The sequence below is a fragment of the Loxodonta africana genome, chromosome 16 (assembly GCF_030014295.1).
Source record: "Loxodonta africana isolate mLoxAfr1 chromosome 16, mLoxAfr1.hap2, whole genome shotgun sequence".
Classification (NCBI taxonomy): Eukaryota; Metazoa; Chordata; class Mammalia; order Proboscidea; family Elephantidae; genus Loxodonta; species Loxodonta africana.
Genome location: NC_087357.1, coordinates 15,302,796 through 15,323,412, shown reverse-complemented (window position 1 = coordinate 15,323,412; position 20,617 = coordinate 15,302,796). Strand labels below are relative to the sequence as shown.

Genomic DNA, 20,617 nt, shown 5'->3' with positions numbered 1-20,617 from the left:
GATGTTGGAATGATCATCTTTTATTGTTATTTGTTTTTTTCTAGGTTTCTGTTGTTTACAACTCATTAGACTTTGCCCCAGAGATTTTCTTTGCCTTGGGATCGCCAATTGGTATGTTTCTCACTATTCGAGGAGTGGATAGGATAGATGAGAACTACAGGCTTCCTACCTGCAAAGGATTCTTCAATATTTATCATCCAGTGAGTGAACTGAATTTATTTTCTATTTTGAAGAAGGCAAAGAACCTGTTCTTTTTATTCTAATAGATTCTCAGAATCTTATTTCTTAGAAATTAATACTGATCTTGATTTTGTATGACTTAGATCTTTGCCTTAAGGCTTCAGTGAGACACTTCCCAATAAACTTTTCTATAAAAGCGTTTTTGCAAGGAAAGAATTCTATTGCTTTGCTTGTGAAAGTAATTTGACTTACAAACTTGAAAGTCTACTTACAATCACTAGTATTTGAATAAGGTGTGAGAAGTCTCTGGTTTGTCAGTTATCCATTTTCTCACCCAAGTAAGGTGTATAACTCAAAACAGCTTTTCATAAATTTTCAATTCTTCCTTTTACAGCTTGATCCAGTGGCATATAGATTAGAACCCATGATTATCCCAGATTTGGACTTAAAAGCAGTTCTCATTCCACATCACAAAGGCAGAAAAAGACTTCATTTAGGTAAAAGCAATACAATAAAAACTTGTTTCCTTCTTGTCATTTCATAGTCTAAAATGAATTATGAAAATTTTAACACTAAGTCCTTTCTGAAAGAATTACTGTTATTTAAGTGCTTACTATTTGTGGCACTTTTTAAACTAAGTATTTGGAAAAGCTGTAGAGGAAAGTTGTGAATGAGTTTCTTCTCCTTGGTGAATTTGCATTCTAGTTGTAAAGATAATTGGGGATGAGGGAAAGGTGGTAATAAGGTGCTTGATTAGGTTGTGATACAAGATTTGGAATTGGGAGGAGGAGAAGCATTTGAACTAATAACCAGGCCATCAGGAGATAGATTTGGTACTGTCTAAGTGAGCCTTTAATTCCTTGCTAACGAGACAAACATTTTCTATGAAAAAATTCACTAAATGTAATGTATTGTTAATTATTCCAAGCGGGATTTAGATTTCTTCTATGCCAGTAACAGTCTGTATTATGTATCCACAGGTTTAAAAGGTTGTTGGGTACAAGGGATGGGAGTGGGGAGGAGAAGAGAAGGAAAAGTAATCCTCCCCTCCTCCCTTTTTAAAATATTTTATCAAATTTTAGGAGTCCAGGTGATGCAGTGGGTAAGAGCTTGGCTGTTAACAACAACAAAAAAAAAGGTCGGCAATTCGAACCCACCAGCCGCTCCTTGGAAACTGTATGGGGCAGCTATGGTCTGTCTTGTAGGGTCACTATGAGCTGGAATTGACTCGATGGCAACGGGTTTTTGGTTTATTGAGTTTTAGGTGAAAATTTACGTGGCAAATTAGGTTCCCATTTAACAATTTTTGTATACCTTGTTCTGTGACATTGGTTACATTTTTCACCTTGTGTCAGCATTCTCATTATTTCCATTCTTTTTGTCCTGCTTCCATTAATCAGGTGTCCCTGTCCCTCCTTAGCTTCTCATCTTTGTTTAAGGATAAATGTTGACCATTTGGTCTTGTATTGTTGATTATTTAAGGGAGCACAGTATTCACGGATGATGTTATTTTATAAGCCAGTCTATTATTTGGATGAAAGGTGACCACTGGGAATGGCTTCAATTCCAAGTTCAAAGGATAATTTAGGGCGGCAGTCTCTGGGGTTCCTCTAGCCTCGAACAGTCCAGTAAATCTGCCCTATTTTTAGGAATTTGAGTTTTGTTCTACATTTTTCTCCCTTTCTCTATGGGACTTTCCATTGTGACCATTGTCAGAACAGTCAGTAGTGGTTACCAGGCGCATCTAGTTTTGGGCTCAGGTTGGATGAGGCCATGGTTCATGTGGGCTCCTAACCCTGTGGACTAGTTTTTTCTTTGAGTCTTTGGTTTCCTTCATTCTCTTCCGTTCCATGTGGGTAGAGACCCATCATTGCAAGATGGCAAGCTTTTAAGACCCCAGACACTACTCACTAAACTAGGACGAAGAACATTATCTCCATGAACTATGTCAGTTGCCCAAGTTGTGCCATAAGACTATGGTCCCAAGCCTTCAGATCCAGAAATCCAACCCCATGAGGTGTTTGGTTATGTCTAGGAAGTATCCATATCTGTGCCTCCTACGTGGTTTATTATCCATGTGAATATATATGCAGCACACTTAAACATGCATACACATATGTCTACAGATACACTTGTACTTTCACACCCATGTACCATCCTATACACATATATGCATACATCTCTACCTATGTAACAACACATATGTATTTTTGGTGGTTATTATTGTTGTAAAACTGTATAGCATTTACCAAAATTGTCCCTTATTCTTACGTTCTTAGTGTCTTCCTTTACCTCGGACATGTTGCGCAGACTTCCCCCATATTGGATATTGCCTTTCCCTCACCAAAAATAACAACTGTCTCCTATCTAGAAAGTGATTCCCTCTCCCTTGCCCTCTCATCCCTGGTAACCGTCATAGAATGTTGTTTTCTGTGTGTAAACCTATTCTTGACTTTTTATAAAAGTGTGACCATACGGTATTTGTCCTTTTTTGATTCTCTTAATTCACTCAGCTTGATGTCCTCCAGATTCATCAGTGTTACGTTTCCAGGACTCCTCATTGTTCTTTTTTGTAGCATAGCATTCTGCTGTGTGTGTGTGCCACGATTTGCTCATCCATTCATTTGTCGATGTGCACTTAGGTTGTTTCCATCTTTTTGCTATTATGACTAATGCTGCGGTGAACATAGGTGATTTTCTTCTTTACCTTGGTAAGTAGATTTATGGATTTTCTTTGTGGTTACTCTGAAATTTTCCTTTCTTTTCCAAAGTTTAAAACAGTCTGTTATATCTTGGTATTGTCTTGACTTCCTCTCTGTATGGAAATTCTGTAACTACACCATTTATTCCCCCTTTTTGTTTTGAAGTTGTTGTTGTTTACGCATGGATATCTCTGGTTCCCTGTTTTCAGTTTTGAAGCTTTATTTTACATTTGAGAATTCTTTGGGTTGGTATTTGGGTGATGTTGTCGTGCATCTTGATCTCAGGTTGTTGTCTGATGATGTTGGTTCCCTGTCTGGAGGACTCTGTTTAATATTTTTGTAAATTTGGTCTGGTTTTTACAAATTCCCTTAATTTCTGTTTATTTGGGAATGACCTAGTATTTGGAAGATAGTTTTGCTGGCTACATGATTCTTGGTTGGGAGTTCTTTTCTTTCAGGGTTTTACATATGTTACCCTGTTGCTTTCTTGCCTGCGTGGTTTCTGCTGAGAAATCAGTGCCTAGTTCACTGGTGCCCCTTTGTAGGTGATATTTTGTTTTTCATGAGCTGCTGTCAGAATTCTTTCTTCGCCTCTGGTTTTGTAAAGTTTGATTATGATATGTTTTAGTGATCTTATTTTGGGGTCTGTCGTATATGGGGTTCATTGAGCTTCTTGAATGGAAAGCTTATCATCTTTCATGATATTAGGGAAGTTTTCTGGCAGTAAATCTTAAAAAATTCTCTGTGCTTTTTTTTTTCTCTCCTTTTCTGGAATCCCAGTTATGTGTAAATTCTTCCTCTTGATAGTTGTCCTACATAGCTCTTAGGCTTTCTTCGTTTTTCTTCATTCTTTTTTTCGATTATTCCTCAAACAGATTAGTGTCAAGAGATTTGTCCTCTGTTTCACTGGTTCTTTGTTCATTGCTTCAGTTCTACTTCTGTGCCCTTCCATTGTGTTGTCTATTTCTGAAATTTTGTTGTTGATCTTCTGGATACGCAGTTGTTTTTGTATGGTTTCTGATTGTCTATTATTTTGTCATTTTGTCCTTGTATTGTTTTCCTGAATTTTGTCTGTGTTCTCCTTGATCTCTTAAAAAAAAAAAAAATTTTTTTTTTTCCCTAATCTCTTAGAGGAGCCTGCATAGAGAAGTCTTTTGAATTCCTAATTAGTAGTTCCATTACCGTTTCTTCCTCAGGAAGGTTTTCTGCCCCTTTGTTTTGCCCACTTGTTTGAGCCATCCTCTCTTGTTTTCTCATATGATCTGTTGTTGTCAGCTGTCTCTGAGGCATTAAGGTGTGGATTTATTTATTTATTTCTTTATTGATTGTATGTTCGTTTTGTTCTGATCTTTTAAATTTGATGTATTTGGAGCTTTGTTTCTTCTCTTTGGAGTATCTTTCTTCCTTTGTATTATTTTAATTGTGTGTGATTTTGGTGGTGTCTTTTGGTCGGGCGTGATTTTCTCTCAACTGGTGGGTATTGTGTGTCTCACCCATGTGCGAGTACTCTGTGGTTAGGCTTGTACGTCTTCCTTGATTGGATTGAGTGGAGTTGGGAGAGCAGGTTCTTTCCCTGATATTGGGTGACAAGTGTTGGGTGGTCAGGGTCCCTCCACAACGCTTGTGGGACTGTGGGGCCCTTCCACGTTTGTGCCAACAGATAGTGCATTCTCTGGAGGTCAGGGCAGGACATCTCCATATGTGGTGTGAGGGAGTGCTACCCAGTTGGATAGGGTATGCCTGTTGCCCATGCACGATTTGGCATCTCAGTAGGTGGTAGGGTATCAAGGGGTTTCAGTGCAAGTGCGGATGGCCTGTAGGAATTGTTTGGGTGTGGGATGTGTGATGGTACAGCTGGGCAGTGTTGGGTGTGGGCACTAGGATCTCCAGCTCGTCATTTGGCAGAGGTGTGGATGGTGTCTGTTAGGATGTGACTAGTGTTGCCGATGAGATGATGTGTTTGTCTGGCCGGTCACTGGGGCATGGGTGCAGGGAGTGTTCTCATTGCAGTTGTGCACTCCTGTCTACACGCTCTTCTTCTCTAAGGCTCTGATGACTCAGTCTGTTTTGCTTGTTCTAGGGGCACTTCCTTGTGTTTCCCTGGTTTCAAAGCTATGCTGCTCCTGTGCCTCCCCTCAAAGGGTGCTCTGACCCTGGCAGCATCCTGCCCAACTTGTCATTTCTTTCCAGGGGTGTCTGCACAGAATCTCTGCCACCAGCTGTGCTGTCTTTCTTGGGTTCCTCACTCTGAGTTGCTATTTGATGCTGTCCCAAAATGATCATACTGCCCTGTGCTGGCAGGTGGGCCACAGTTCATCTGCATCTCTCTGTTTTCCTGTTGGCCTTGCTCTGCCTCTTCCACCAGGGGGTGCTCAGTCTGTGTCTTCAACTCTGTTTGATGCTCTGGAATCCGAAGTCACTTTCTGCGTCTGTTTTACCAAGTTTCTTGAGTCTTTGTTGTCAGGGGTCTTTATGGTACACATATGTAAGGCACTATATTGACCAGCTCTGTCTCATGCCCTCTTTTTTAAAAGTATTATTTATTTTTTTTGCTACCATCATGGTTTTTTTTTTTTTTTTAAATGTTTAACTCTTGTGAAGATAAAATGAGAAATTTGATAGCTTAAAGACCTTGAATTCAAATGTGATTTATTGGATAAAAGTAGAAAAAGCCAAGGGGGAGGGGCTCCTTCATTTCTAAGTTAGAAGTTTAAATTGTGGTTATATCAGAATCTTAAATTCTTATAACCATTTCTCTCACTATTAAAGATTAGAAAAACGGTGATTTTTAAAATCTTGTAGACCCATTTTTTAACATACATACAATAGAAAAAGCACATGAATGTGCTTACATTTTTATGGTATTTGAATCCTTTTTTTTTGAGAGAAGAAATTTATAGTTTTTTTTAAATGATATAGTAAGACATGCAAAACACAATTTTAACATGTTGAGGGGTCTTGGGTGAGAAACTCCATATATTTGAAATTTAAGTAAAGTCTTAATGTTCCTGTCTGAGAAGAGTGTTAACTATTGTTTTAAGTTTTTGTGTGCAGAGTTTTGGCTAGTGATCGATTAATTTGGTGTGTCACCTTAATCTCTTTAGAGTTGAAAGAAAGCCTCTCTCGTATGGGATCTGATTTGAAGCAGGGTTTTATTAGCTCTCTGAAAAGTGCTTGGCAGACGTTAAATGAGTTTGCCCGTGCTCATACCTCTTCAACTCAGTTGCAAGAAGAATTGGAGAAGGTAGCCAATCAGATTAAAGAAGAAGAAGAAAAGCAAGTAGTTGAAGGTAAGTTTGACATTTGAAGCCTTTTTCCAAAACAATTATATTTATGAACGTAACACTTATAAGTTACTTAATGATGCTTTCCCTGTTTTAGTCATTTTTGTTAAAACGCGAAGGCTCTTCCTGTAAAGGAAAGTCTCTTAGATAGACTGTACTGTCAAATGTGTTCTTTCAAGATGCTTGTCATCCTTTTTTACTAGGCTAATTTTACCTAATAGTTACTGAGTTTTTTGCTCTGCAAGTTTTTTATTTTATTTTATTTTATTTTGCTGAAATTCAAGACCGGAGTAGGATATCAAAGTGGAGAACTAGGTCTGTATTCAGGCGTTTCAGAGAACTCTGAGCAATGATCTCCCTGATGCTGTTGTTTAACTGTCGTTACAGACTTTATGTGCAATGTCAGGTCATTTTGCCATGGTGTTTTTGACTTTTTCAAATTCTGATTCTATTTCCTTTTTTTCTGCAATGCTCTCTCACCCCTTTTCTTCCCAACTTCTGTCAGCTCGTTGGCTCTTTCTCCTCTCTCTGTGGTAATGAGCCCCTCTTCCCCTGGCTCTTTGAAGGAAGGAGGCATGAGCCTGGTAGCTCCCCAGGTTGCTACGTGTGTCAAGCAGTATTCTCATTGAGCCCAGAAAGTCAGCTAAAGTCAGAGGATCATGACTAAGTGATTGACTTTGATGTTGAAATGGTTTAAATTCTAGCAGAAAAGATTGTTGAAAGTCCAGATTTTTCCAAGGATGAGGACTACTTAGGAAAGGTTGGAATGTTAAATGGAGGCCGCCGAATTGACTACGTTCTTCAGGAAAAGCCAATAGAGAGTTTTAATGAGTATCTTTTTGCTCTTCAAAGTCACTTATGCTATTGGTAAGTATTTTCAACTTCGGTTTGAATGAAATTTGTCAAATTTTAGTTTCTTTATATAAAGCTACTTTTTTATTCTTTAAGATTTTTTATTAGAAATTGTCATTTGGATAACATTGATAGGGCCTTTAGGTGCTGCCAAATATAGCTTTCTTTTACTGATTTATCGTTTATTATAAAATGTTAATTTGAGTTCCTATATATTCAAAGAGCCCTGGTGGTGTAGTGGTTAACCAAAAGATTGGCAGTTTGAATCCACCAGCTGTTCCTTGGAAACCCTGTGGGGCAATTCTCTTCTGTCCTGTTAGGGGCATCGTGAGTCAGAATTGACCTGACGGCAGCAGGTGTACGTATACACAGGTATAGGCTCAAAATTAGTAATTTTCCCTTTTATTATCCACAAGATGGCAGTATGTCATCTGTTTTTGACCAAACGCCTTTGGTTCTTGCAGCACATTGTGGCCTTTCACAGAATGTGACTGGTAGGGACTTTGAAAAGCCATCCTCTCATCCGTTTCCCCGTCACTAAGGAGAATTGCAGCACGAGTGCTTTGGAGCTGATCTGTATCTGTCCAGGTTTTAGGGACAGCTTTGAGGTTACACTGTTTTTATCTGCCCTTCTTAGGTAGAGTTGAATAGCACAAAAGCTGCATTTTCCACCTTTGTGCATAGAGATTAATTTCTGCTCATTATCTCAAGGAAATGTGCTTTTCTTTTTGATAGGGAATCTGAAGACACTGCCCTGTTATTACTTAAAGAAATTTATCGAACAATGAACATTAGTCCAGAACAGCCCCAGCATTGAGTGGACCTCAGTTTCACTGTGTGAGTTTACTTTTGTTGAGTAAATTCTGACTGTTTATGTTCTGAAGTCTTTTTTTTTGGAGTTGATGTTGACTGTAATTTTCTCTTCCTCTTAGTATATTTATTTATTTATTTATTTATTCAGTATAGAGACATTTGGAAACCCTGCTGGCATAGTGGTTAAGTGCTACGGCTGCTAACCAAAGGGTCAGCAGTTCAGATCTGCCAGGCGCTCCTTGGAAACTCTATGGGGCAGTTCTACTCTGTCCTATAGGGTTGCTATGAGTTGGAATCGACAAGACGGCACTGGCTTTGGGTTTTTTTTTTTATAGAGACATTAAGGACGAGAATTGGATTGCCATATACATTTCTGATTTATTACGTTCTTCTTTCTAATTCTGTGTAGAATTTGAGTTCTTTCATTTTTAATGTCTCTTTAAAATAGAATCCCAGGAATATTACTGAGGAGTTCCTTTGGCTTTAGGTAACAGAACTAATGCACCGTACCTTAAACGAAGGGGTTTAATTTTCTTACATAACAGGAAGAGTTCACCTGTTGAGTGATGCACCAGATACCCAGAGTGCTCACATCTTTTCACCTACATGTTGGCTCTTGCTGCCTTGTAGTAACAAGATGGCTCCCGGAGTTCCAGACATCATATCTTCATCAGGCATGATAAGAGGGGCAGCTATCCCTTTTCATCAGAAAAGCAAAAACATATTCAAAAATTTGCTCCGCCTTATTGACTAGGCCTGTGTCACAAGTCCTACGTCTCCCTCCCTCTAAGCTACAGGACAGATTGGAAAAGTGATGTATTAAGCATTCCCAGTCTTTGTGGAGGAAAGGTAGAGAGAAGGAGGTTAAATCTCTGATGGGTGAGCCAACCTGCCATGTCTGCCACACTCTGTATCCGTAACTGACCTCCAAAAATGCCTGCTACTGGTTTTTCCTCTCTAGGTTATGCATCACTTTAAAATTTAGGTAACGTGCTTTTTAACAAAGAAATTTTAAAGCCTTCAAAAGAGTGAAATACAGAATGCTGATCTCTGAATTGCTGAAATCAAAAGTAATTCCTAGCACTTTTTGGTTTTCTAATGATAAATATATGAAGGTCCCTTCAACCTCCATGCCCTTTTTGGAGAGATAGCCACTTGCGATGGAATTTCCCTAGAAATTCCTCCGTGTATATCCGAGCACGTATGTATGTATTCTGAAACAAACGGGCTCTCGTTGAATGTATTTTTCTGTAACTTGATGTTTTCAGTTGGTGACACGGCCTGCACAGCTGTCCGTGTTAGCATGTGTAGGTCTTTTTCATTCTCTTTAATGGCTATGTCACAATCCATTTTATGGCTGTGTCCCATGTTATTTAGTCAGTTTCTGCTCATGGACATTTAGATGATTTTCAGTGTTTTTTATGCTGTATATATATATTTTTTTATTAGGGAGTCTTAGTCAATGGAGTAGGTAAGAGGTCTAAAAAGTCATTTTGTTACCAAACTCTCAATACCATTTTATCAGTTCTCACCCATTTCTGATACTATAATATTAAAATAAATTAAGTATAATGTCAAAAACTATCACAGTCTAGATTGTTAATTACGAAATAGCCATTTAGTTGGTCGACAAATATTTATTCAGTATACCTGCTATGTGCCGGGCACCAGTGTTCATGTTGGGGATAAGTGGTAAACAAGATTCCATTCTCACCTTCAGCGAATTTACATTCTGCTGGGAGGGGGTAGGTGGTAAACCTGTACTCATAAGACATAAGCACTATGGTAGCGAGTGCCTTGGGTTGCCTGTGGGGAAGGCCTCGTTGAGTTGATGACGTTTGAGTTGAAATTTGAATGACAAGAACGTGATGGACATATGAGGGTTTGGGAGAAGAACGTTCCAAGTGGAAACAAGAGTGGCTGCAAGCAAAGATCTTGAGAGGGGAACAGATATGCCATGTTTTAGGGACAGACAGCAGACCAGTATAGCTGGAGGGGAGTAAATGAAGGCGAGAATGGGGGATGGGGGAGGATGAGTTAGAGAGGTAGGTGGGCCTGTCTGTGAAGGATCTGGTACAACATTTGTGTTTTATTCTGCATGTGACATTGGAGGCTTTTAAGAAGAACAGTGACATCGTTTGATTTACCCTTTAGAGAGATTGCTCTGGGTACAGGGTGGAGGTAGATTATTAGAGGGGCAAGGATGGAAGCAGGGAGAATAGACTAGGGGTGACTTTGACTAGGGCTGTAGTAGCAGGGGTGGTGAGAGATGGTTGAATTCAGATCTGTTTTGTTGAGGACTTACTGAGAAGCATTAAGGATGACTCATCGACAGGCTGGATGGTGGTGCCTTTTCCTGGAAAGGTTTGTGGAGGGAGCAGATGAGTTGGGGAATCGGATCTGTTTTGTGAAGTCAGCTGTTGATGTTGGTCTGAACCTCAGGAGAAAGCTCAGAGCGAGAAACAGCGACTTTAGATTCATCAGCATGTACTTGGTATTTGAAGCCACAAAGTGGGTGGATCATCTAGAAAAGATGATACAGGTGGAGAAGAGAGGAGGGCATGTGGAGAAGGGGAAGCCAGTGAACTGAAAGAATCCAGGGACTTGTGGTCTCACAGAGGCCGAGAGAAGGTTGCTTCAAAAGGAAGGAGTAGTCAGCCACGTCACATGTGACCGAGAGGTCAGGTAAGAGGAGGACCAAGCTTTGGCTGGTGGCTTCAGGAAGATGTAGGCCATCACTGCTGACTTTGACCAAGGCTGTTTGAATGTCGTGGTAGGGTAAAAGTGGGCTGAGGAGAGGGAGAGGTAAGGAATCGGAGAGAAAAGGGCTTCACTGTGAAGGGTGACAAATAAGACAGTAACTAGAGGGGAACAGTTTATGATGTTAAGGTGTGTTTATTTGACAGTGAGAATGAACCAGTATTGAGGGAGAAAATTGATAACGCAAAGAGAAAGGGGATAATTGTAAAAGAAATACTTGAAAAGGCAATGGGGGATGTGACCAGGCAAGGTGGAGAGTTTAGCCTTAGAAAAGGAGCAGGAATTCATCTTTCATAGTACTGGGAGGAAGGTGGTGTGAGAAGGCAGACACGGGAAGGTGGGGGAAATTGGTGGGGGGCTGAGGGGGCTCTCTGGTTACTTTGACTTCCTCTCTGAAGTGTGTAGAACAGTCATTAGTTGAAAGCAAGGTCACCGGTGGAGGGTTCATGGAGAGAGAAGCAGAATGACACTCAGTTCAGAGTGTGGGAAGAGGGAATTTCTAGCAAAGTGCAGTGGGATTGTATTGCAGACTTGAATGCCCCATTTCATAGTTTTGCTCATAAATTTGGAGTGAGTACAGTTAGCACAAGGCATGGGTTTTTTCTGGCCACGTTCCACTGCTTGGGTGAGGTTGGGAGCAAGCAGACGTTTGGGTTGAACCAGGGTTAGGGTTTTGCTGGGCAAGCAAGACAGGAAGAGAAAGACAAGAGTTAAGAGAGGTGGTGGGGAAAGTGAGACGCTCAGTGGTGGGCTGAGGATGGAGAGTTGAGGAGCTGGATGTGCCGGTAGAGTAAGGAAAGGAGGTTTGGGTCAGAGAACGAGCTTCTGCTGTGGAGATGGCCGAGGCCACGCGATGTAACTGTGTGACAGGACCCAGTGTGGGTGTCCTTTCACGGGGTCAGATGGCCGAGGCCACGCGGTGTAACCGTGTGACAGGACCCAGTGTGGGTGTCCTTTCACGGGGTCAGATGGCCGAGGCCACGCGGTGTAACCGTGTGACAGGACCCAGTGTGGGTGTCCTTTCACGGGGTCAGATGGCCGAGGCCACGCGGTGTAACCGTGTGACAGGACCCAGTGTGGGTGTCCTTTCCTGGGGTCAGTAGAGTCCTTGCTAACTAGATGCTCTCTCCGTTCTTGACTAGTGACCTCACAATCTGTTGTTGATGTTAGTTGCTGTGGAGTTGATTCCAACTCATGGTGACCCTGTGTGCACAGAGCAGGACTGCTCCATAGGCCGTGACCTTTCAGAAACAGATTGCGAGGCCTGTCTTCCGAGGCGCCTCCGGCTGGGTTCACCCCCACCCCCACCTTTTGGCTTCACCATTTGCGCCCCTTAGGCACTTCTCTCTCTGTGTACTTAAAAAGCAGTTTTAAAAAAAAAAAAGGCAAGGCCTCATATAGAAACCTTAGAAAATACAGAAAAGAATAAGCAGCAGCAGTAATCACCTATAATTTTACCGCTCAGAAACGTTACGGTGGCTATAGCTTTCCAAACTTTTATCTGAGTCTCTCTGTGTTTCATATTATTTGTTGTTTTGTAGCCCAATTCTTTTCTACTTGAGTACATTGTGTAATTTTCCCCTATCAGCCTGTAACGTGTGTGGTGTGTGCGCATGTGTATATTTACGGTTTTTATTTGTTGTTCAGTATGGGTTATACAGACACTTGGTTCAGCTTTTAAAAGTGACGGAAGTGAAGGATGTCCCACCTGTCTTCTTCCCCCAGTTTCTGTGCTCAGATGCAGACAGCCTTCCAAGTCTTGTGTATCCTTCCAGACATGTCTAATGTATGCATACACGTGTCAGTTTTTCCTTTTTAAAAGGATAACACAATAGATGCACTGTCCTTTTGTATCTTGGAGATTGCTCTATATGCATGCATCCACCTTCCCATGCACCCACGCACCCATCCATCCAACCATCCACCTATCCATCTTCTCACCCATCTGTCTGTCCATCTGTCAATCCGTCTTTCCATCATTTCTTGAATGCTCTACCTAGTGCCAAGTAGTATTCTGGGCACTGAAGTCCTCAGCAGTGGACCAAATGAAGTCTCTACCCTCCAGGATCTTACTTCCCCTGGGGGAAGACTGAAAGCACATAAACAGTTGACCAGTTCTGCCAGGTGGTAATAAATGCACAGAGGAGAAAGAGAGCAGCAGGGTAAGGCAGAGGGGGTGCACCTGGGACGGGGGCACGTTGCTCTTGTGTGTGAGATGGCCATCGTGTGTATGGTGTATTGCCCTCACTGATAAAGTGACATTTGAGCAAGTGAGCCAAGTGGATTCTCGGGGAAGAAGGTAATTTCAGGCACAGAGAAGGATATCTGTCAGAACATGAGAACTGCCTCCTTTTTAACCATCGTGTAGTATTCCACTGACTGCGACGCCATGTGTTTGTCTAACTGGTGCCCTGCTGATGGGCGTTTCAGTTATTCTCGTGTTTTACTAGTGTAAACAACACTTCAGTGATGTATGCTATTTAGTAGTTGTGTTGTTAGCCGTTTTATGGTTCTATTATGATTTGTTAAAATAATTTATCCCCCATTGTTGAGTTTTTAGGTGATTTTCCAGTTTTTCACTATTAGAGAGAATTCTGACATGTAGTGGTACATTTCACACAGCTCTGATTATTTGCTTGGGATAAATTTTTAGAAGTAGCATCGGTGGATCCAAGAATATCGCATATTCTGAAAGACTTTTGATCCACACTGATTGATAAAACACATTCCAGAAATGCTCATCAATATATGTGAGTGTCTGCTTTTCTGCATCCTTGCCAACACTGGGTATTATTTAACAAATTTTGGCAATTTGGTAGCCAGAAATGAGCTATATCAGTGCATTTATCTGCATTTCCATTGCTAGTGAAGTTGAGTATTTTTGGTGTATTTAATTGACCATTTATATTTCTTTTGTCAGTTGTCTGCTCCTGACCTTTGTGCACTTTTTAGAACTGTAGGGTATTTTTGTTTTCTTCTTGATTTATAGCTATGATATTTAAGGGTATTAACCTTATGTCATTGGAGATATTTTTCTCTAGTTTGACATTTGCCTTTTATTTTTGCTTATGCTTAGGATTTTTTGAGGTGGGGGGACATTTAAAAAATAGTAATCAGTTTTTTAAGATTCTTATTTAGATACTTTTCAATTTTCATTGGTCCTTACATTTTATTTTCCCAATTGACTTTAGAGATAAGATTATTGTATAAAGAATGGATTTTTTTTTTCTTAAATAGTTATCCTTTTTTCCTGGGCCATATATTGAATTGTCTACCCTTTGTCATTGATATGGAGCCCTGGTGGCATAGTGGTTAAGTGCTACAGCTGCTAACCAAAAGATCAACAGTTCGAATCTACTGGCCACTCCTTGGAAACCCTATGGGGCAGTTCTCCTCTGTCCTATAGGGTCGCTATGAGTTGAAGTTGACTCAGTGGCGAGGGGTTTGGGTTTTTTTATTTTTGTTTTTGGTCATTGATATAAGGAGTCCTGATGGTGCAGTGGCTAAGTGCTCAGCTGCTAACGGAAAGATTGGCGGTTTAAATCCCCCAGCCTCTCTGTGGGAGGAAGATGTGGCCGTCTGCTTCCTTAAAGACTGTAGCCTTAGAAACCTTGTGGAGCAGCTCTACTCTGTCCGGTAGGGTCGCTATGAGTCGAAATTGACTCGGTGGCAATGGGTTTTTTTTGGTGGTCGTCGATAATGCCGTGTGTTTGCTTTCCAGGCTTTCTCATTTCTTCTCTTGACTTACATAGCTGTATATGATATTTCATTGGTTTCAAGTCATATTTTTCACATTTTGGCATCTTTAAATGTGGGATGCATCATAAAATTGTTGACTGCTTATAGTTTGCTGTTACCTGGATGGAATGTGAGTGCTTTCTTTGTATTTTCTTCTTCCAGTCACGGGGGGGGTGCTGCCAACCCAGATCAGCTTAAGTTGACTTCTCTGCTTGGGATTTTCTTGGACTACACTGGTAGTATGAATTTAGACCACCATATTTATGGAGGCTACCAGTTCAGATTTTCAGGGATTATTTTTTCCTCTTTCCATTGTCAAGAAAGCAGCATGTGTCTTCTTTGCTGTCCCTTTTGCATGGAGGGTTACCTTCTGCCCCGCAGGGAGGGTGTAGCCCTTCAGTGTCTGCTTTTTGTGAGGGTCTCTGCCTCCTTTTAAACTTCTTATCCTGAGCATCTTTTCTGGTCATGGTACTTAGAGCACTGGTGCATCTTAAAATTGACGGTGTCTTAGATTCAGTGAAGTATGGTTATTAAAATAATTGCGGCTTTATAGGTTTTAATGTCTGGCAATACAAGTTCTCAGTATACTGTAGTTTTAATTATTACTCCAAATGAATTTTGAGATGATTTTGTAACATTCCTCTGACCCCCGCCCTCCCCAAATGAAGTGATACAAACAAAGCCCAAACAACGGTAATCATAAGGTTTTGATTTCACATAATTTGAAAAACTCAGTATAAGCCCCTTTCATTCACGCATAGTTTATTCTCTGTAATTATTTTGTATCTCCTTATACCTGACCCTGTCAGTTTTGAGTCTATAAAATTTAGGCACAAACTTAAGTTTCTAGTAGTATAAAATAGTTAATTTAAAATACCAACAGTCCTACTCTCTACATCGTTCATTCAAGCATAGGTCAGTATGTATTTTGCCGAGTAGTCCTTTTGTATGTCCTTTTAGTCCTTTTAGAGCTGTTCTTTAAAAAGCCTAGCATTAGCCTGACAGATAATTAACTTTAAGTTTTTGTCTTTTACTTTCCAAGCTCTTTATGATGAAGATTATCAGGCTAGTTAATGTCACTGAGAGCCCCTTGGTGCACTCTGGTCCCCTGAGTGCTTGTCTGGGGGCTTGTGCTCACAGGGTGTGTCAGCTTACGCTGGGGGCAGTTGACAGTGTTTGCTCAGTAGAGTTGAGCCTGTGCCTATATGTTCTTTTCAGAAAGGAACAGCAGTGCACTGTTATACTGTTACTGTAAGCTTGTGAAGTTCACTGAGGGTTCTTTTTTTCTTTTTCTTTTTTAAAGTTTGTCTTCACAGAAAGCCCCAGTATAAATTACATTGCTGAGAAAATCCCCAGAGGACGTGCCCAGTTTGCTTCTGTGATGGATGATGGAAAAGTGCTTCATTGACAGCTTCTCAGTATAGATTCTCAGGCGTAGGGCTTCATTTGGAAGAAAATAACACAGAACAAAGACAGCGAAAAACATCAGTACCACATTTGAACAGTGTAGATGAGAAAATGTAATTATAAACATGATGCAATTAAAAATTTCTCAGATCGTTTTAGTTGTACAGTTGTCAAAGTCATGTGGATTAATGAAGAAATGTGTGTAGCATGCAGACGGTTATTTCTATTGAACACTTGTCAGTGGGCCATTCAACATGCATTTTTTTAATTAATGCAATCTGCTCTTTTTATTCCAGTAGAGACTATAGTAATAATGATTTTTTAAAAACAAACAACTGGTGTCCTACCTTAAATGTGAATTGTAGTGCTGAGCTGTTTTCATGAGGATCATTTGTCTTTGTTAAGAAGAAGTAACCAAGATCTCTTACATCCCACGCTGCGTCAGAGGTTTTCATAACGTCTTTTAGGCTGTCGCTGAGAGCATAGTTGTGGAAGGACGTGAAGTGCTCTCTTACCCCACAGCAATCCCAGGAAGGGCTCTGCAGCGCGTCTCTCTCCACTGGGAGAGCATCCTCCAAGTAGCTATGCAGCCGCCGCATTGTGTAAGTTCAGACTAATGTGAGAACCAAAGTGGATAACTTTGGGTTTTTTTTTTTTTTGCTTTGTATTAATTTTACTTATACCAAAGTGAAAGTATGAAATGTATTGCTTCTAGATATAAAGCTCCTTCATGAAAAGACTGTTCTGTAATGATATTTCATTTTGTTTTACTATAAATCCGAATTCTCAAAATATTTTCCTAATCCTAAACGGGAATGCTGATTTTCTTCTTTTGTTATGTAGTAGAACCATTTTACATTGTTTACATAGTTCTCATGGGACATGGAATTTTTTGAAAGCAACATATGATACACATTTTTCGTGTATATATTCTAATTAGCGTAAATAAAGCAGTAGCATTGATGCGTTTTTTAAGCAGCAAACCTCTGTATTTCTCTTGTCTTCCTTAAAGTATTCCTATGAGGCCAGTGTCCATTCCCTTTTCATTGTGAGTACCCAGTATAGCGTTAACATGTAACTCTAGCACTTGCTCATAGTAGTGGAATTAGAACAGTAGAATTTTAGGGCTGCAACTGACCCCAGACAACATATATTCCAACCACCTCATCCTACAGCTGAGGACACAACACTAAATGCCATTGCCAACTGCCTGGACCCTTGCGTGGCCTTCATTTCACTCCATGAGTCCTGCTGCTTCTCTCAAAATTTTCAATTGCCTTCCCAGTACTGAAGAAATAAAGAAAAATGAGGTTTATTTATGTATATTTTAATAAAATCCAGTTTGATTTTTCTACTCATAACTGGTTTTGTTTGTATTATTCAGCCTAGTTCTTCTGAGTGGTGGGCAGAGGAGAAGGAACACTTGAACCAGTTTCCATAGAAGAAACGTGTACCGGCTGAGTTTCAGGAATCTTGTGATGTTATTACAATACTTGCAGAGACATAAAATAGACTTTTCTGGTGACTCTGCCTGTGGACATTTATATCACGATTCTGTTTCTTTAAAAAATAAACATCAGGCCCCCTGCAGGCAGACTGTATTTGTCAGCATGTTGTTAACCATTGTAACTACCATGCGTACCACACAGTCTTGTAACAGTCTGGCCCAGACTAAGGCACTTTCCAAATATTTGTTGGATGAATGAATTTGAAAAATGAAAACTGTATTTTTATACTTGGAAGAGATCTTGGAGTGCCATCCAAATCAATAGTTTGCAAATTTTTAAAAAGAACCCTTTTTTGAAGTGAAACCTTTCACCAAATTCCAGTATGTGAAATTGATACGCGTATAATCACTGAGTAAACTTGGCCCCCCTCTCTCACCGGGAGCGACTCACCCCCTCCAGGAACCTCCTGCCCCCGGCCTCTAACCTGGATCAACACCCTCACTTTCTCCTGACGAGGCAACAGAGTAGAACTGCCCGCTAGGGTTCCCAAGGAGCGGTTGGTAGATTCGAACTGCTGACATTTTGGTTAGCAGCGGAAAGCTTAACCACTGCGCCACCAGGACTCCAGCAGGAAGAAAGGACTTTTCAAGCCTGAGGGACCTGTGTGTCTTGAATTCATCTATGGGAGTGAAGTGTTAGTCCAGATAAGAAGGGTGTTTTCTCAAAACCTAAGTATGATTCTCATGAAAGGAAACTACACAGATAATGTTGGTATTTGAGGAAATATGTTATTGAAAAGGTGTGATCTGTATTAAACAAAACAAAACAAAAAACCCTTTGTTATCAGGTTGATTCTGACTCATAGCTACCCTACAGGACAGAGTAGAACTGCCCCGTAGGATTTCCAAGGAATGGCTGGTGGATTCAAACTGCCAACCTTTTGGTTGACAGCTGAGCTCTTAACCACTGCACCACCAGGGCTGTGTGATCTGTATAGAGCCTTGAAAATGAAGAAGTTAGCAGGTAGCTACCACTGTTCTGGCAGGGGTGATCATATATTTGGAATAGTAACTCATAAGGTCTTACTGTAACTTGAGGGCTGGAGATCAGGACTGTCCCAGAAAATCGAGGTGACTTGGCCTTGGTGCTTATATTACCATTGTTTTAGATGTTTGAGACTTGAGGCGTCTGTCTGCCACAGTGCTGTGCCTGGGTTTACCAAGCAGCTTTCTGGTAGGAACTTGGTTTCCCAGGGAGGTATTGCCCCCTGTGTTTGTTTTTTCTCCAGGCTATAGTTCTTGTTGGAGCTCAATAAAATGGCACCTGGTTTACCACGCAACTGTTCCTCAGGGCTGAGTCCTCTAAGGCGGGTTGATAGGATACAGTTCCTGTAAGAGCCGAGGTGCTGACATTGTTTTCCTGCTCTTGCCGTCTCCCTGCAAGGCAGATGAGCTGTCTGCTGACATACTTTCTTGTTCTTTTCATTATATTCTCCACCAGTTAGCAGTCTAGTTCTGGTGTTTCACCTACAGATTGAGTTTACCAGAAACTTGATATCATAAGAAAGAGCTCTGGTGCCCATGTGCCTCTATCTGTGGCAACCTTTGCCTCTTACCTGGGAGTCCATAGCAAGTCCCTCTGCCCGCTCTTAACCTCTGAGCAAAGTGTTTTTTTGTATTAGTTTGTCCTGGGTTTTGGTCAAGTTTCCTCAATCATGAAATTCCTAAACATCATAGGGTTGTTGTGAGGATTAAATGAAAGGCTGAGTGAAGTACTGGGGCACATAGTAGGCACTCAGGGTGTTAGCTCATTACTGTTATTGCTCTCTGGTCGTGAGCACTCAGACTCTGGGTACACCCAGGCGTTTACTGCGGGGTCACTGTGGCCAGGTTTCTCGCAGTTGAGAGTTACCAGAGAGGGAGGCTGAGGTCTGCGTGTAGAAGACTGAAGATTGCTGGGCCTAGATTTTCGCCTGGGTGTGGGGTGTGGAAGCCTGGGGATTGTGCAGGTCATTGGAGCTGAGGAACCAACTGGAGATAGGGGTGAGGGGTGCTTCTGCTATTTGCCTGTCTTTGTGCAAGTTGGAAACCCTGGTGGCTTAGTGGTTAAGTGCTGAGGCTGCTAACCAAAAGGCCGGCAGTTTGAATCCACCAGGCACTCCTTGGAAACTCTATGGGGCAGTTCTGCTCTGTCCCATAGGGTTGGTATGAGTTGGAATCAACTCAACGGCAACAGGTTTGGTTTTATTGGTTTTGTGCAAGTCACCGGGCTTGAGAAAGTACCTGTGGCTGTCTCCTGAAGGCCCTGATGCTCTACTGTAAGCTCATCACGGGGTAGGGATCGAGAGAACATTTCTTCATTCTTCAGCTCTGCCTTCCCTGATATTTTATTTTCCTGCTTTAAAACAGCAACTGTGTTGCAGATCTTCTTAAACGTGTCAGCACACGGAACACTCAAAATGACTGCATGATGTTAATACTAGTTTACTAGTCATTTGCTTTGACTTATGATCTCAGATCAGGTGGGATGAGTTTGGGCAGTATACACAGTAAACATTAAACGATCACAACGTGTGTTAGATTGTATGACAATGTGTGTGATAGACCAGCGATTGCCAAGAACACATTCAGGAGACAGTGGACGAATCTGCCCATTGGCGAGTAAGCGAGCGAGCGAGCGAGCTGCAGGTCAGGCTTGGGGGCCGTGGAACTGATGGACTTGGGGATGACCTGCCATTTTTTCTTTTATTTCTCGTATTAAAGAATGACTTTTAAAAGACTTGCCATGGAAATTTTCACACATACTCAGAAGGGTGGAGAATGGTATCATTCTGGTCTTGTCCCAGCGCCAGTGGTGGTGTCAGGGAGGGTCTCCCTGAGGAAGTGACCAGGAGTGTGTGTAGCCCCATGAGAAGGGGGAAAAGCGTGGGGAAGGACGAGAGGCGGGAAAGAGCACCACACAGGCAGGCAACTGAAAGAAGTGGTTATGCATGAAATGCAAAAGGAGCTATATGGATGTTTTGAGTATGATTTTCATTAAAATTTTTTTGAAGAAAACATTTCTAGTGGTGTTTTTTCTTTCTGTGGCCACCTGGTAGCATTCACTCACGTTGAAAGGAACAGGGTTTGGAACAAGGCAAAGAACGTTCTGCTGGCTGGGATGTATCAATTTTCTGTGCCTTAAACCTATGCCTCAAACCTCAAACCTCTGAAGCAAGGCTGTTTTGAAGAGCACTCCCGGGTCCTAGAGAAATGGGTGAACAGGGCAGCTGTAGCCCTCTGAATGCTCCTGCCTGGAATAGAGCTAAGGAGGGGAATTTGGGGGTTTTGGGTGTCTGCTGTGTTTCAGGCATGGTGCAAGTCTCTAGCTCTTTGATGTAATTGTTACGGAAGGTAGGTATTCTTGCCATTTTACACAAGGTCACATATGGTAT

At 41.3% G+C, this 20,617-nt stretch overlaps 1 protein-coding gene across 3 annotated transcripts in view; it reads left to right on the top strand.

Moving 5' to 3' along the window:
- Positions 1 to 20,220, top strand: part of SEC23IP (SEC23 interacting protein) — a 47,578-nt gene extending 27,358 nt beyond the window's left edge. The window contains exons 14-20 of one of the 3 annotated variants that reach the window (XR_002784213.2): positions 45 to 200; positions 575 to 677; positions 5,987 to 6,172; positions 6,871 to 7,033; positions 7,754 to 7,855; positions 15,633 to 16,338; positions 17,121 to 20,220. Coding sequence is in view for 2 of the 3 variants with exons in the window: in XM_010601216.3 (XP_010599518.1) it covers positions 45 to 200; positions 575 to 677; positions 5,987 to 6,172; positions 6,871 to 7,033; positions 7,754 to 7,835 (690 nt within the window). In the remaining variant the exon portion in view is untranslated. Of the gene's footprint in view, positions 1 to 44; positions 201 to 574; positions 678 to 5,986; positions 6,173 to 6,870; positions 7,034 to 7,753; positions 7,856 to 15,632; positions 17,089 to 17,120 lie in introns of those variants that run through there. The other 2 variants (XM_010601219.3, XM_010601216.3) reach the window with 2 other exon arrangements.
- The last annotated feature ends 397 nt before the right edge of the window (positions 20,221 to 20,617 follow it).